Source organism: Balaenoptera physalus (genome assembly GCF_965194825.1).
Source record: "Balaenoptera physalus genome assembly, chromosome: 11".
NCBI lineage: Eukaryota > Metazoa > Chordata > Mammalia > Artiodactyla > Balaenopteridae > Balaenoptera > Balaenoptera physalus.
The window spans coordinates 103674237-103689078 of record NC_138896.1 but is presented as its reverse complement, the minus strand read 5'-3'; the positions used below and the strand labels follow the sequence as shown (position 1 = coordinate 103689078).

General features: G+C 48.8%; 2 protein-coding genes across 10 annotated transcripts in view; one reads left to right on the top strand and one right to left on the bottom strand.

Moving 5' to 3' along the window:
• The first annotated feature begins 469 nt into the window (after positions 1-469).
• RPUSD3 (RNA pseudouridine synthase D3) lies at positions 470-10010 on the top strand. Of its 3 annotated transcripts, none has more exons than XM_082415789.1 (9): positions 470-829; positions 3475-3614; positions 4491-4535; positions 4669-4768; positions 5623-5730; positions 5812-5896; positions 6117-6240; positions 8322-8461; positions 9409-10010. In XM_082415789.1, exons 1-9 carry the CDS (start codon positions 645-647, stop codon positions 9598-9600), a joined length of 1119 nt encoding a protein of 372 aa, XP_082271915.1. In that variant the 5' UTR covers positions 470-644; the 3' UTR covers positions 9601-10010. The 3 variants fall into 3 exon arrangements, with proteins under 3 accessions (XP_082271915.1, XP_082271913.1, XP_082271914.1); XM_082415787.1 differs by lacking the exon at positions 470-829 and adding an exon at positions 2534-3164; XM_082415788.1 differs by lacking the exons at positions 470-829; positions 8322-8461 and adding an exon at positions 2534-3164.
• The window catches only part of TTLL3 (tubulin tyrosine ligase like 3), a 30593-nt gene continuing 25738 nt past the window's right edge, over positions 9988-14842 (bottom strand). For 4 of the 7 annotated variants that reach the window (XM_082415658.1, XM_082415660.1, XM_082415659.1 and 1 more), the window contains 3 exons: positions 13516-13688; positions 12359-12830; positions 9988-12168 (listed from right to left, as the gene is read on the bottom strand). In XM_082415658.1, coding sequence (XP_082271784.1) covers positions 11824-12168; positions 12359-12830; positions 13516-13688 — 990 coding nt within the window. In that variant the 3' untranslated portion in view covers positions 9988-11823. The remainder of the gene's footprint in view (positions 12169-12358; positions 12831-13515; positions 13689-14842) is intronic. The other 3 variants (XM_082415661.1, XM_082415657.1, XM_082415662.1) reach the window with 3 other exon arrangements.

The following is a 14842-nucleotide window of genomic DNA, read 5'->3' as shown; positions in this document are numbered from 1 at the left end:
TAGCTTGCTAGACAGCCCTCCTTTCGTGTTCAGAACTCTTAATCTCAGGATTTCGAAATGAGCCGTTAGGTAGCCACAAAGTATTAGTTTATCAGTGTGAGCTGGCATTTTTCAATATCAAGCAACTCAAACAAGACAAGTAACTAACTATAAAGGCTACTTGGGTTTATTAAATGCTAAGATAAAGGCCTATGTTACCAAAGTTAAAGTCTGGAGGGTTATTTCTGGCAGCTGACCCATACCCTGCAGCCATGTGTGGAAGGAGCTGCCAGAGCTAGCAAAGAACATTTCCATTCTGGGCTTTCCTGCTCTTGCAGCTATGGTTGGAGGCCTGGCTCACGGCTGTCCTGAGTCCATGGGGTAGGCCTTCTGGTATGAAGGCATGATGTTTATGTCAGCACAGAAGCTATTCCCATTCAACTCTTGCTGAGGCTGTGGCCTACCTGCTCTTCCTGTGAAGTCAGTCATAAACTGAGCCGGGCTGGGGTGGCTGAAACTTGGAATTTGTCCCGACTTGCCTTCCTCCTGATATTCTGAGTTTCACACGTGAGTCTCGAGTGGCTGATCACTGTCTCTTGGCACTGAGCCCTCCCAGCCTAGGGATAATTAGGTTTCTTCCTTTTCTTCTGGAAGCTTGGAGATTAATGCAGTCGCACCAGCTGTGGGCAGTGAACAGGAGAGGGCAGGCTTTGATGAGTCTGGGGCGTGTGGAGGGAAAATTCCAAAGAGCAAGGGAGCTCAAGCCTTGGCAGGGCCAGGGGCCAGTCCAAGTGGGGGAATGGCCCTTCCTGGGGCCAAGCGTGACCAATGGAGGAGAAGTCTGCTGTCGGTAAGGTAGGCTGTGTCCTGCCCCCCGGCCTCCGCCTTTCCATCTTTGCTCAAGCTGCAAATTATGAACGCACCTTTCCGAAGTGGGGTTCCAAACTACCGCGGGGCCTTAGGACACAACAACGTCCGAGCCCAAAACAAGATAAAATTACTTGCGTTCTTGCTAAATTTCTTGCCAGTCCTGTCTGAATTTGTGCACATTTAAAAATTGACTTTTGGGACTTCCCTGGTTGGTCCAGAGGTTAAGACTCCGTGCTCCCAATGCAGGGGGCCCGGGTTAGACCCCTGGTCAGGGAGCTAGATCCCACATGCTGCAACTGAAAGATCCTGCGTGCTGCAACTAAGACCCAGCATGACCAAATAAATAAATAAATATATATATTTTAAAATTGACTATTTAAATCTTTGAATTAAAAACAATTAAGTTTACTGAGGTATAATTTACATACAATAAAATCTACCTTTTTAAGGTATATAGTTCAATAAGGTTTGGCAAATTTATGCAGATATGTTACCACTAGTTCCAGTACACCAAAAATTTCCCTTCTTCCCGCTTCTAGTCGATTCTCATTCCCTCAACCACTCCAGCCCTTGTCAACCACTGACTTTTCTAAAATGTCATGTAACTAAAATCACACAGTCTTTTAAAAATTTTATTTCTTTTATTTTCATTATTTAAAAAAATTTTTATGAATCGTACAGTCTTTTATATCTGGCTTAGTTTTTTTTTTTTTTTGGCCACACCACGCATCATGCGGGATCTTAGTTCCCCAACCAGGGATCGAACCTGCACCCCCTGCAGTGGAAGCACGAGTCTTAACCACTGGACCGCCAGGGAAGTCCCTTTTTTTTTTTGGTCTGGCTTATATTTTTAAACTAGGGCTCCATGTGTGTCTGAAGAAGAGATATATCAATGAGGTTAAAAATTTAAGCAGTTCTAAAGGGTAAAAATAATTATTCATGTTCTCACTTCTGATTCCTTTTCTGGAAGCAACCCACATCTCATTTGTGTATGTCCTTTCAGAAATGCAGAAATATGTAAATATAATAAATATATGTAAATCACACGCATGCACGTATATGCATATTCTAGTCACACTGTTCTTCACTTTGTTGTTTTTTGATTTAATATATTCTGGATATTGATTCACATTACCACATGCAGACCCCTACACATTCTTCAATTAATGGCTACATATGTATGTGCTACAATTAATTTAGCCATTCCTCTGTTGACAGATGTTGGTTTATCTGCAGTCCTTCACTAATGCAAACAATGAATTGAAAGTTATAGTGCTCTTAGTAAACAAAATGATACACAGGTTGCATGTAACTTTTCCATAGTTGTAATTACAGGATAGAGCCCATTTTGCTTTTTGCTTTTTTTGCACGTAACGTCTTCTTTTTCCTGTTGCCCGCTCCCTCTCCTCTGACCCACACCTTTCCCTCCTGGTGAATTTCTGAGTTCTTCACAGTCTGTAAATCACAACCCCTGCTGGGGAGCTTTCTCAGATTTCAGCGGGCTCCTGGGCTCCTCACTCTTCTCTCTCTCAGCATCTCCACAGCTTCTCTCAAGGTGGGTTGTGATGCTGTGATTTTAAAGGTGAACTTCTTGTGGTTGGGGCCGAGTCTTGTTAATTTGTTCACAGATGCCAAGGCCTTGCGTAGAGTTAGCATTCAAAAACTGAGGGTGATGAATAAGATTTATTTCCCTTATAGATCTAATCAAAGGACAATTTGTTTCCGTTTTTGAGATTTGTTTTGGTTTTGCTTTTATAAATAATGGTGCAGTGAACGTCTTTCTGCCTCTGGCCTTTTTTTCCTTTTGGATTTGGCACCAGGCTGTGTTCTTCAAAGCAAGTTTACTGTACCAACGAGTGTGGATTTTTTTTTTTCCTTTTCCAATTTGCCTTACAAAATTGTGCCCAGTGGCGGGTTTTTTTTTTGAAGTCAGAAGACTCCTAAGAACTGCAATGATAATCAGAAAACCTGGCTTTGTCCTAAGACAGGTCCTCTGACCCCCCCCAGTAAATTCCTCTTCTGCTCCGTGCCTCGCTTTCCCCAAAAGCACGGACGAGAATTTCTTCATCTCTTTCCCTGGCAAAGGCAAAGCTCCGCCTTCTCACAGCTCTGAGCCTCGCTATTCCGATTGACAGTCAATCTGACCAATCAGCGCGCTGTGGGGCATCCCTGGGCAGCCCTTCCGGACACATGCTCACTGTCCTCGCTCCGGAGATGGGCGGCTGTCGCGTTTTGGGCCAGGTCTGGGGTGGCTGGCGGCGGGGTCCGGGGGTCCGCGCAGCGCCCACAGCCTCAAGCTTTGGCACCGAGGCCCGGTGATTAGCAACCCCCGCCCTCCTTTGTGTAGGAGGGAGGCTGGGGCCGGGGGAGGGTGTGTGCGGGATCTGGAGTTAGGCAGATATGGGTTCTAATCCAGCTCTGCTGTGTGACCCTCAACTGGTCAGTAGACCTCTCTGAGCCTCAGTTCTCTCTTCTGTACAGTGGGGCCAGTCGAACCTAACATTTCGGGAAGCTCAACCCAGGCTTTCTGAAGCATTAGTAGGAAGCCGCAGGATTTAGGAAGAGGTGTGTGGAGGTAAGAATGGGCGGCAGTGATTCCCCTGTTGCTTACCTAACCTTTTCCAGGCATCAGCAGCAACGTCGAGGCTCCAGCAAACGGTCGGGGCCCCTGGATGACCAGCCTTTCTCGGGGCTGCTGCGGCCAGAGAACCTCAGTAGGGAGGAGCTGGTTGATGTGCTGAGGGCAGCTGTGGTGGATCAGAAAGGTGAGCGGTGGGAGGGACAGCTGCAGGGAGACCCGGAAGGGGAGGAGTCTTCACCTGAGCCTTCTGAGCATCTGGCCGGGTTCCCTACTAAAGCCTGTGGGATCAAATCCTGGTTCTGCCTCCCACTAGCCACAGGAGCTGGGACCAGACACATAATCTCTCTGTGCCTCAGCATCATGGGGATAGGGCTGTGGGGTGGGAGAGTGTAAATAACTAGAGAGCTTTGCACTAGTAGGCTCTCTGTAAAGGAAATTGCTGTAATAAAGTGTTTATTGAGGGGCAAAACACAGGCTTTGGAGCCATATCTAGGCTCTGTAATCAGCTTGCTGTGTGGCTTTAGGAAAATAACAATTTCTCTGAGCCTCAGTCTCCAGTGATTTTTAAATTTTCTCAGCTATTTATTGAGCATAGGCTATGTTCCAGGCACTGTTCTAGACATGGCTGTATAGTGCTGAACAAAATAAATATGGTTTCTGCCTTCAGGGAGCCAACATTTCAGTGGGAGAAATTGATTAACCAGAAAATAAATGAAAAAGGTACTTACTAGTGATCAGTGCTATGAATAAAACAGCGATGATGAGGAACTGCAGGAAGGGAGCAGACATTAGATTGGAGACTCAGGCCTCTTTGTGATGGTGACATTTGAGCCACGATGATATGAAGGAAGCAGCCACGTGAAAATCTGAGAGAGAGGAAACAGCAAGTGCAAAGGCCCTGACGTGGCAGGCAGCCTGCTTAGCATATGCAAGGTTCAGAAAGTTCAGGGTGATAACTCATGTATGAGAGTTGTACTGGGACCACACGATAATATGAATTGAGAAAGTGCTTTGTAAACTGCATCTGCTGTTGCTGATGTTTATGTATTATACGTTTCAGGACCTCTGGTGACACTGAACAAGCCACAGGGCCTGCCAGTGACAGGTATGGGCAGGGGAAAGAGATGCAATGAAAGGGGTTTTGATGTCTCGGAGGGGACGAAACAGTGAAGAGAAAGGAAAGGCAGGATAAAGTTGCCTCTGGGAGCAACTTGTACTCTTCCTTTTTTTTTCCCCAGGAAAACCAGGAGAGCTGACGTTGCTCTCAGTGCTCCCGGAGCTGAGCCAGTCCCTGGGGCTCGGGGAGCGGGAGCTCCAGGTTGTCCGAGCATCTGGGAAGTAAGTGGTGGGGGTGAGAGGAAGGTAGAAGGACAGGCATCCATCTGGGTGGGGGCATAACTACTTGGGAATAAACTGAGACATTTTCCACGGGCTGGTTTGGGATCACAGAGGTAGGATACAAGGAAAAGGAGGAGGAAGTGGATAGATCTGGGTTCAAATCCTTATGCATAAACTGTGATCTTAGCAATCACTGAGCCTCAGTTTCTTTAATCATAAAATAGAGCTAATAATATCTATGCTCAGTGTGCAGTCACTTCTCCAGTTCCATATTCATGGCATGTATTGTCAATTGATCTGTGACATTCTTTCCTCTAATTGCCATCTATTAGAGACGGTGCTTGAGATAAAATGTTTCTGCAGTTCCACAAACTCATGGGCTTGTTTGTGGGGAATTTAATTATTTAATAGCTAATATATATAAAATTCCTAGTACAGTGCCTAGCACATGGTAGACACTCAACAGTTGGTGGTAATTGTTATGATGTTTGGCTCTGAGCTCCCTGGGAGCCAGAGCAAAATGAGCTGTGTACTCATTTAAGCTGTGTACTCTTATTATCAAACACGGGGAAGACTTACTTGTTTCTCAAGAGGAGGTCTGTGTTATAGTCCTGATGTTACTGTTTGGTCGTAAGCAGGTCAGGTGTTCCTTTCTAGGGGTCTTTTTTTTTTTTTTTTTGGCTGTGCCATGCGGCATACAGGATCTTAGTTCCCCAACCAGGTATTGAACCCGCACCCCCAGCACTGGAAGCGCAGAGTCTTAACCACTGGAACGCCAGGAAAGTCCGGGGTCTCCTTTTTGTGTGGGTGAGCCCAGGGGATTTTAACTTTTGTGATTTGTCTCCTTCCTCCAGGGAAACCTCTGGGCTTGTACTCCTCTCCAGTTGTCCCCGGACAGCAAGCCGCCTCCAGAAGTTCTTCACTCACTCACAGAGAGCCAGGAGACCCACAGTCACCTACTGGTGAGAGGGGATGGGAAGCTCCCAGGGCAATGGGGAGGTCCCAGCAAGCCACTACGTGACTTCCTCTTGCCTCTTTCTCAGTGCTGTCACTGATGGGATCCCAGCTACTTCTGAGGGGACGATCCAAGCAGCTCTGAAACTGGAACACATTGATGGGGTCAATCTTGTGAGTCAGGGTCTAGGTGGGGAAGAGGAGGGGTCCTTCCAGACATAGTACCCCTACAGGGTATAGACGTGGGGTGACTGGCCCTCCAGTCCCCGAATACAGGCGAGTGACGACTGCCTATACTGTGGCCCTGTCCTGAGTCTGCTGGGAGCAAGGAGAGTCTGCGGGTAGTTCCCAGGTGTGTGTGAAGCTTGTTCATTCTTGGGCGCTGACACCACAGGTAGTTCCAGTGAAGTCCCCATCCCGAAAGGACATCTTGGAAGGTGTCAAGAGGACCCTCAGCTACTTCCGTGTGGTGGCCATGGGCTCTGGCTGTGCCCTGGTCCAGCTGCAGCCACTGACAGGTGGGTCTAGAGCCCCAGCCAGACTTGACAAACTGTATTTGACCGGAGGAGGCAGGAGGTGGGAGGAGGGTGGTGGTTTTAGTGGCAGCCTGGGGAGCATTTGATGGACTGTAAGGATGTATGTGACCAGCTCCACCTGGAGGGGCAGTGCTTCTCCTGTCACCCTCTGCAGCTCACCTGTTTTTTCTCTTAGTTATTGGTCTCAACGTCTTCTCTTTACCTTTGATGTTCTGTAGTTTCACTATGGTGAATCCAGGTGTGTGGGTTTAGTTTTGTTTATCTTGCTTGGGATTCACTGTGTTTCCTGAGTCTGAAGATTAATCTATTTCATCCATCCTGGAAAGTTCCCTTTTCAAATGTGCCTCTTGCATCCTTCCTTTTGAATGCCTGATAGACGTCTTTCTCATTCTACTGCTATGTCTCAACTTTTCTTTCACATTTTTCATGTCTTTATCTCTGCTGCTTTCTGGGTAATCTTTAGATATACCTTCCAGTTGAGAAATTTTCTCTTCCGCTCGATCCAACCTGCCAGTTTAACCTACCCATTGATTGTAGTTTTCACTTCTAGAAGTTCTAGTTGGTTTTTTTTTTTTTCAGTTGGTTCTTTTACAAATACAAATGGCCTTCTAAAAAATAAGGTATCTGGTTTTTTCTCATATTACTTGTTCTTTTTTGTCTTTAGTCATTTAAAACATATTTATATTGTGTTTCTATAATTCCATTGTCTGACATTCTGAGGGTCTAATCCTGTTGTGTTTCCTGCAGACTCTCTCCCCTTGGTGGATTGTTTCCTTCTTGTTCTGTGATTCAGGATTGTGAATTCAGGTTAAGCTGGGCCTTTATCAGTGGAAATCCTTTATTGCCTCATTGGAGGTGGTGACTTCAGGAGAGGTTCTGCCTTTGCTTCTGCTGAGTGCCCCATGTCACTGCTTCAGGACCTAAATATTAACGTCTCAGTTGGAAGTTCACAGTTCATGCAAGTGGGATTAGAGCCCCAAACCTGTGTGAGAGCAGCTCACGGTTGTGAATTCTTTTTGCTTCCCCTCATCCAGACCTAAGGTTCTTGTCTCCCTTCCTTGGTGGCTGGCTTTTTCTCCCGGTCCATCCTGTCAATGAAGATGTAGCCTCTCAGATTTCATTTAGGCACCAAGACCTCACCCCTGGCCCCTTGTAGCTACTTAAACCCAGGCCCCCTGCATCCCAAGATTGGCAATACCCTAGAAGAGGTGAAATGTTGGCTTTCCTGTGCTCTGGATTTGTTTTCCTTTTGTATCTTCGTCTGGGGGACCTTACTTTCCTGTGTGCCCAGCTGTGTATTTAGAAGGATGATCGTTAAAGTTTTCCAGTGTTTCTAAGTGGTTTATAAGAAGTGAGTTTTTAGATTATCCAGTCCAGCATATTGCCAGACGTGAAAGCAGAGGACAGTTCCTGGGTTTGAATCCCAGCTTATGGTGGGCCAGTCACTTCTTTTTGAGCTTCGGTTTTCCTGTCTATAAGGTGGGAATGATGATAGAACCCACCTTATAGGGTTGTCAGGAGGATTAATAAGTTTACTTATGTGAACAATTTCATACCATTTAAGTTTCCCCAAAACCAGTTCAAGTTGGTGTAATCTAAAAGGGGAAGTTATTGGCTCAGGTAACTGAAAGTTCAGGCCTGGCTGCATCCGGAGGCTCGGAGGACATCATCAGGAAGCTGTTTCTCACTTTCTTTTCGCCTCCTGCCCGCTGGCTTCTTCCTCCGACAGGCTCTCCCCGTGGGGGCAGAGATGGCAGGCGCTCCAGCAGCCCCGGCTCACACCCCAGCGGGAAAGAGCGTTCTTCATTCCCAGTAGCTTCACAGTAAATTCAGGGTTGCCCCCTTCATGGACAAATCCCACAGGGCTGGTGGATTGACAGCTCTGACTGTCCCGACCTGGTCATGCACCCCTCTCCAGTGGCAGGGGTGGTAGCATTCACCTCTCTGAAACCACACCATCTGAGAATGGGGGTGCCATCTCCCCAGAGGAAAGGGGAAGGGCAACACCGGGTGCACAGAAAGAGCTGCTGCCTGCCATCTGTCCTGTCTCTCTTGTCTTCTAGCATTTCCCAGCCAGCTACAGGCGCACATGGCACTACAGCTCTGCCCTCTGCTCGGGGACCACACGCACTCTGCCCGTGTGGCCACTGTTCTGGGCCAGCGCTTTCTGCTGCCTGCTGAGAGCACCAGGCCCCAAAGACAGGTACCCAAGCCCACCTGCCGGCTGCCTTTGGGGTGGGCTGGGGATGGGGGTGAAGAGCATCTCCAGACATTAGCTATGCAGCTTGGGTTTCCAAAGCTCCCTGTAGCTCTGTCTTGCTCTGTGGCGCTGAGCAAGTGAAATCCCCTCTCTTGGGTCTCTTTCTGTCCATCTGTTCAATAAGGAAGTCGAACTGGCTGATTTCTTTTTTTTTTTTTTTTTTTCTCACACACACACACTGTATTTTATTTTTACAAGAGATAAATAGACTGACACCAAGCATTGTACATGGATGACCACAACAAAAGCAACAATGATTGCAATTACCAAACATGAAACACACTCATACTATGTCATAATATTGACATTCAGTGAACTGGCTGATTTCTAAAGGCCCTTCTAAGTCTGCCGTTCTTTTTGGTATAAGGGGTAAAAGAGGTTGTGTGTGTCTATTTGGGTAACTCTGTCTGCTCTAACAGAATAACCTCAAGTACCAGAGCCTTAGCACAATAACTTCCTTCCGTGTTAAGCCCAATTAATGGCGGTAGGGTAGAGATGGGCTTGCTCCAAGCATGGGTCACTCAGGGACCCAGGCTGTTGCTATCCAGCCAGCGGAGGAGGAGACAGGGCAGGTTCATGGGGAGGTTTTCTTGGGCGAGATCTGGAAGCGGGATACATGCTCACACTCCTGTGGCGTTCAGTGGGGCTCAATCACACGGCCTCACCAACCTGCAGGAGGGGCTGGGGAATGTAGTTTCACTGAATGCCCAGGAAAGTGATTCGGTGACCCCCTAGCTGGTCTCTGCCATAGTGTGTGTTTGAGTGTGTACGTGTGTACGTGTAGAGAGGCATGCAGAACACGGACGCAGAGGGAGGAGGAAGTACTTGCCTCGCTCCCATTTTGCTTAGAGCTCACCTGGCTGAATGCTGACATGTCTCTCCCACCCCAGGTCCTGGATGAAGCCCTCCTCAGCCGCCTCCACCTGACCCCCTCCCAGGCTGCCCAGCTGCCCCTGCACCTCCACCTGCATTGTCTCTACCTCCCAGGTGCCAGGCCCAGGGACCCACCCATCAAGCTTCTGGCACCTTTGCCCTCTTATTTCTCCAGGACCCTGCATTGCCTGGGGCTCCACTACCAATAGTCCTCTGGGCCTTCTGTTCCCGCTGGAAAGCAGTGGGGTTGCAGGGTAGATGGGCTGCAGTCAGGCCCGAGGAGAGTGAGGTCAGTGCTCAACACGCAGAAGGCCACAGTGTAAGATCCTCTGTAGTTGGACAAACTTAAGATCACATCCTAAGGCCCCTTGCTGTGTGGTGTTGGGCAAATGACTTCACCTCTCTGGACCTGAGATAATAAAAGTACCTACCCTCATAGTATCGTTTTCAGGATTCGCTGAGAAAGAGAATGTTTATCATGGACCGTGGTTTCTGCCGAGTTCAGTATGTGGTCTTTATATTTGGCTGTTTCTGGCCCAATTCTAGCTGAGAGAAAATGTTAGGTTTTTAAAAAAATTGTGGTAAAATACACCTAATAAAATTTACCATCTTAACCATTTTTAAGTGTCCAGTTCAGTGGCATTAAGTACATTCACATTGTTGTGCAACCATCACCACCATCCATCTCCAGAACTTTCTCATCTTCCCAAACTGACACTCTGTCCCCATTAAACACTAACTCCCATCCCCCACCCCTCCCAGCCCCAGTTGCCACCATTCTGTCGTCTGTCCCTATGTATTTGACTACTCATTTAAGTGAAGATGTTAGATCTTTCACTTTAAAAAACCGTGAAATATATGAAACATACAGAGTGCATAAAACATCTCTGTGATTTAAAGAACAACTCGTAAGGTGACACCCACATAACCACCACTCGGCACAAAATAGAAGCATCCCTTCTCCTATCCTAGACAACAGCAGCTCTCAACCCTGGCCCGACATGAGAACCCCCTACCCTGCCCACTCAGAAAGCTTAAAAAAAACACCCGTGCCTCCCATGACTGCACCCCAAAGATACTGGTTTCACCAGTCTGGGATGGAGACCCTAGCATCAGATCTTTTTTAAAAGCTCTGGAATGGGTACTGTTGTTCAGTCAAGGTTGGAAACCACTGCCCAGACGTGGGAGAATTCTTGTTTGTTTTTCAGAGTTTTACCACATGTACTTGCATCCCTAAACAATATATTTCATTTTGCCCTGTTTCTGAAGTTTCTGTTGGAATGGAATTGTGCTGCATATATCCTTTTGTGACTTGTTCTCGCTCCACCCTGTGAAATGCATCCGTTGTGCAGCGCGGAGTTGGAATGTCAGAGCTTGCAGTCTATCCATCTGACTGTTAATGGACACTTAGGTCGTCAGCTGTTACCACACTGCTGCTGTGAGCCTGCTTGTACGCATCTCCTGGTTCAGCTGTGCAAGAATGGATTCATAAATATACAGAATATGTGTATCTTCATTTGACTAGTGTGTTAGTTTCCTAGGGCTGCTGCTGCAACAAATTACCACAACCTGAGTGGCCTACAACAACAGAAATGGACTCTCTCCCAGTTCTGGAGGCCAGGAGTCCAAAGTCAAGGTGTCAGCAGGGCTGTGCTCTCCCTGAAGGTTCTAGGTGAGAATCCTTCCTTGCCTCTTCCTGGCTTGTGGCTGCATCACACCAGTCTCTGCCCCTGTCTCCACATGGCCTTCTCCTCGTTTGTCTTCTCCTCTGTCTCTTGTAAGGACACTTGTCATTGGATTTAGGCCCCATCTGGATAATCCAGGATGATCTCATCTCAAAATCTTTAACGTACTTACATCTACAAAGACCCTTTTTCCCAAATAAAGTCATATTCACAAGTTCCAGGAAGACATACCAATGTTCAACCCATTACAATTAAGAAATACCAGACTTTTTCAGATGGGTGTGGCTTATTGGGTATTTCCTTTTTAGGTGACCTTGGCCCCTTGCAGAGGAAGGGACAGACCCACTTCATCTGGAGAAGGGCTGGGTCCACTCCTCTGCTGTGTCTCCTGCTGTAAACCTTGTGCCCATTAGGTGTCACTCTGCTGCCAGCCCAGCTCCTCCTCTGGGCCTGGGGACTGGGGAGGCCCGCAGGGCTCAGCAGTCGTGGTAACGTGTCCCAGCCCTCTGCTCACTGCCACGTGATCTTGGGCAAGCCATGTCTCCTCGTTCAGACTCAGTTTCCTCATTTGTAACATGAGACTTATCCTCCCACCCCGAGATCGGAGATGCCAGGGGAGTCCCTGGACAGGATGCCTCCTGTCTGTCACGGGGTGGGAACTCTGGGCCTTGCTTTGTGGAGGAGTTGCTGATGGCCTCTAGCTCTTGTTCTGGACCTTGGGGTACAGAGCCGCGCCCTACTCTCTCTTCACCCTCTAACAGAAAAGGAGCCAAGCCTCAAATACTTCATTTGCTTTTTTACTTGGCGTTGCGTCCAGGATAAGGGCAGTGACGATCGAAGCAAGGACTTCTGTAGCCACACGTCCCTCATGCCCCCCAGACCCTGGTGTGCACTGATAAGGGGCAGGGGTCCCGGAAGGCTCAGTGTCGTCATGAGGCATGTCGCAGCCTTGGGTTTGTCGCAGAGTCTGGCCTTGAACTTGCCTTTGGCCTTGATCTTCCTATGGGTGCTAGGAAGATTTCTGACTTCAAAGGGTTGAGACCATAAGTTACTTCCAAGTGGGGGACCATGAAGGCGCTGGGGAGCAAGAGCCTCGGTGTGAAAGGAGGAGAGAAGGGGAGAGATGATCAGGAATCTGTTCGGGAAGGGGGTTCTGACGGATACAAGCCCTTCCCTTGGGGCTCAGGCCAGCCTGGGAGCTACCCTCTACCTGTGCCCTTCCAGCCCTAACCCCGGTTCTCAGCATTGCCCACCAGGGTATGGGTCACTGTTCGAGGCCCACCTTTCTTGGTTTCAGGGCGTTGGGTGCCAGCATGAGCTCAGGGTTAGGTGGGAGGGAAATCAAAAACTTGGCAGTAGGTAGAGTCATCAAGGCCTTGCCTGTGGTCGACAGGGCCTCAGAGCCCACCAGCCTGCTGTGCTGCAGTCTGAGGCCCTGCCCCTGGGGTCGGAGCACACGGGGAGAAGGCAGCCGGGCCGTGCTGTGGAGGGTGGGGAAGTGGTGATGGGCTGTGAGGGCATGGGGAGCCCCAGGCTGACCAGCTGCCCCTCCAGGTGTGCGTGGAGGGCGGGGAGGCAGGGGGAGCTGACGGCTGGGGTGTGTGAGGGCAGATGGAGCCCACCTGGTTCTTTCTCCAGAGGCCGTGGGAAGAACACAGGGTTTGGAGTCCAACAGACCTGGGTCTGCATCCCAGCTCTGCCCCTTCTGAGCTGTGCAACCTCGGGCAACTTCCTTAAACTTCCTGATACCTCGGCTGGAAAAATGGGGATAATAGCACCTACCTCGCTAGGTTGTGAGGACTAAAGGAGCTGGTCAGGTATCAACACAGTGTAAACTGTTAAGTGCTGTACAAATATTAGTTCCTTTCCACAAGGCGACTTTGCATGGAGGCAAAGACAGAATACTGCAGCAGGGAAAGCTTGAGCTCTGGAGAGAGATCAACCTGGGACTGGGTCCTGGCATCTCTGAAACGAGCACAGCTGCCTAGCTGAGTGACTACTCTGGAGGGGACGATACTCATTTGGTTGTGTGTTTTTTAAAAATACTTTGTAAGTGGTGGCTTTTACTTACTACCGGTGGCTCTTGGGTGGGGACAAATCCAGGTGGTTAGCAGGGGCTTGGAGAGCAGGAAGAAACTGCCTTGAGACCCTGGGGTGTTTTTGGGGAATGGTCTTACCTAGGGCCTGGGGGTTCTTCAGACTCAATGGCAATCTGTTCAAGGGGTGGGGATGCCTGTCCCCACTAGCAAAGGTCATGGTGAAAATGCAGCCCATCCTCGTGCTGGGGGGTCCCACTTCCGGAGACTGGGGCGGACCAGGGCTGTGGCACTTTTCGCCTTGCCTTTCTTCACCTTTCCAGGGGCCGAGGTGGTGGCAGTGGAGTCTGGCTTCTCAGTGTGCCCCAGGCTCCTGGCCCCAGCAACTTTCCTAGAAGCTGACCTGTGGGTAAGGGTTCCCGAGTCCTTGCCTTCCCCAGAGCCTCGCTGGGTCAGCAGGTGAGGGAGGGCTGGGCGGACTTCTGTTTGCCGGTGACACATCGCCAGGGGCTTCTTGATGGTGGAGCCCTCTACTAGAAGCCGGATACCCACATACTGGGGCACCTCCACGACAGGCTGTGGGGAAGAAGAGGAGACAAGGCCTGCTCAGACAGTGCTGCTGGAATCCTAGGCCTGGAAGGACTCGGAGCACAGGTAGATGGAATTAACTTCTGGGGCACCTGGTCAGGAGACACTTCTGGGCTGAGAAAGGCAAAGCCCATCTCTGTCTCTTAAGGGGTCTGGCCCTGGAGGCCTGAATCAGTACCTAGAGGGTCACAGAGCCCCTGAGATGAGTAATCCAGAGGAGTGGGGAAGTCTTAGCCATGCCCCCACCGCACCCCTCCAACCCCTTGCTCTCCTAAACTGCCCAGCCGCCGCTGGAATGTGTGTTCTCCTCCACAGGCCGCTGCCGATGGACAGCTTCCTGAGGTGAGCGAGATTCTCTGCTGAGAGCATATGAGTTATGACACCCAGACAGATAAGAGGCCTAGAGCCTGCCTAAATCCTTGTCTGAACCCAAGACATGGGGAAGCAGAGCCTCAAAGAAGGCATTCTGTGGAGAGCATGAAGTAGCAAATATGCAGACGGAGGCAGAGAAAACAGTCCAAGAAAGGAGCTTCTGTACCACTTTCAATTCCCATTAAGGCAAGCTGTACTTCCTGCAGCTGGACACAGGAGAGCCCCCTGTGTCCTGCCAGGAATCTCCTTTTATTTTTCATTTATTAATTTTTATTATTATTATTTTTTGGCCGCACTGCATGGCACGCGGGATCTTAGTTCCCTGACCGGGGAGTGAACCCATGGTCCTTGCCGTGGAAGCATGGAGTCTTAACCGCTGGACGGCCAGGGAAGTTCCTAGGAGCCCTCCTTTTAATCTGGAGCTAGTTTGAGGTGTTTTCTGCGTCATCAAAGGATCCCGATTAGAATCTATCTAAACAGTCACTTAGAGCTTCTTAAAAATACAGATATCAAGGTCCTACTGTATAGCACAGGGAACTACATTCAATATCCTGGGATAAACCATAAACGAAAAGAACATGAAAAAGAATATATCTATATGTATAACTGAATCACTTTGCTGTAGAGCAGAAGTTAGCACAACATTGTAAATCAACTATACTTCAATAAAAAAAAAATACAGATATCAGAGCTCAAGGAAAGCCCAGTTGATGAGGCAAAGCTCAACTTTATGGAAAAATCTCAGCTAATAAATGTAGAAGGAATGATAG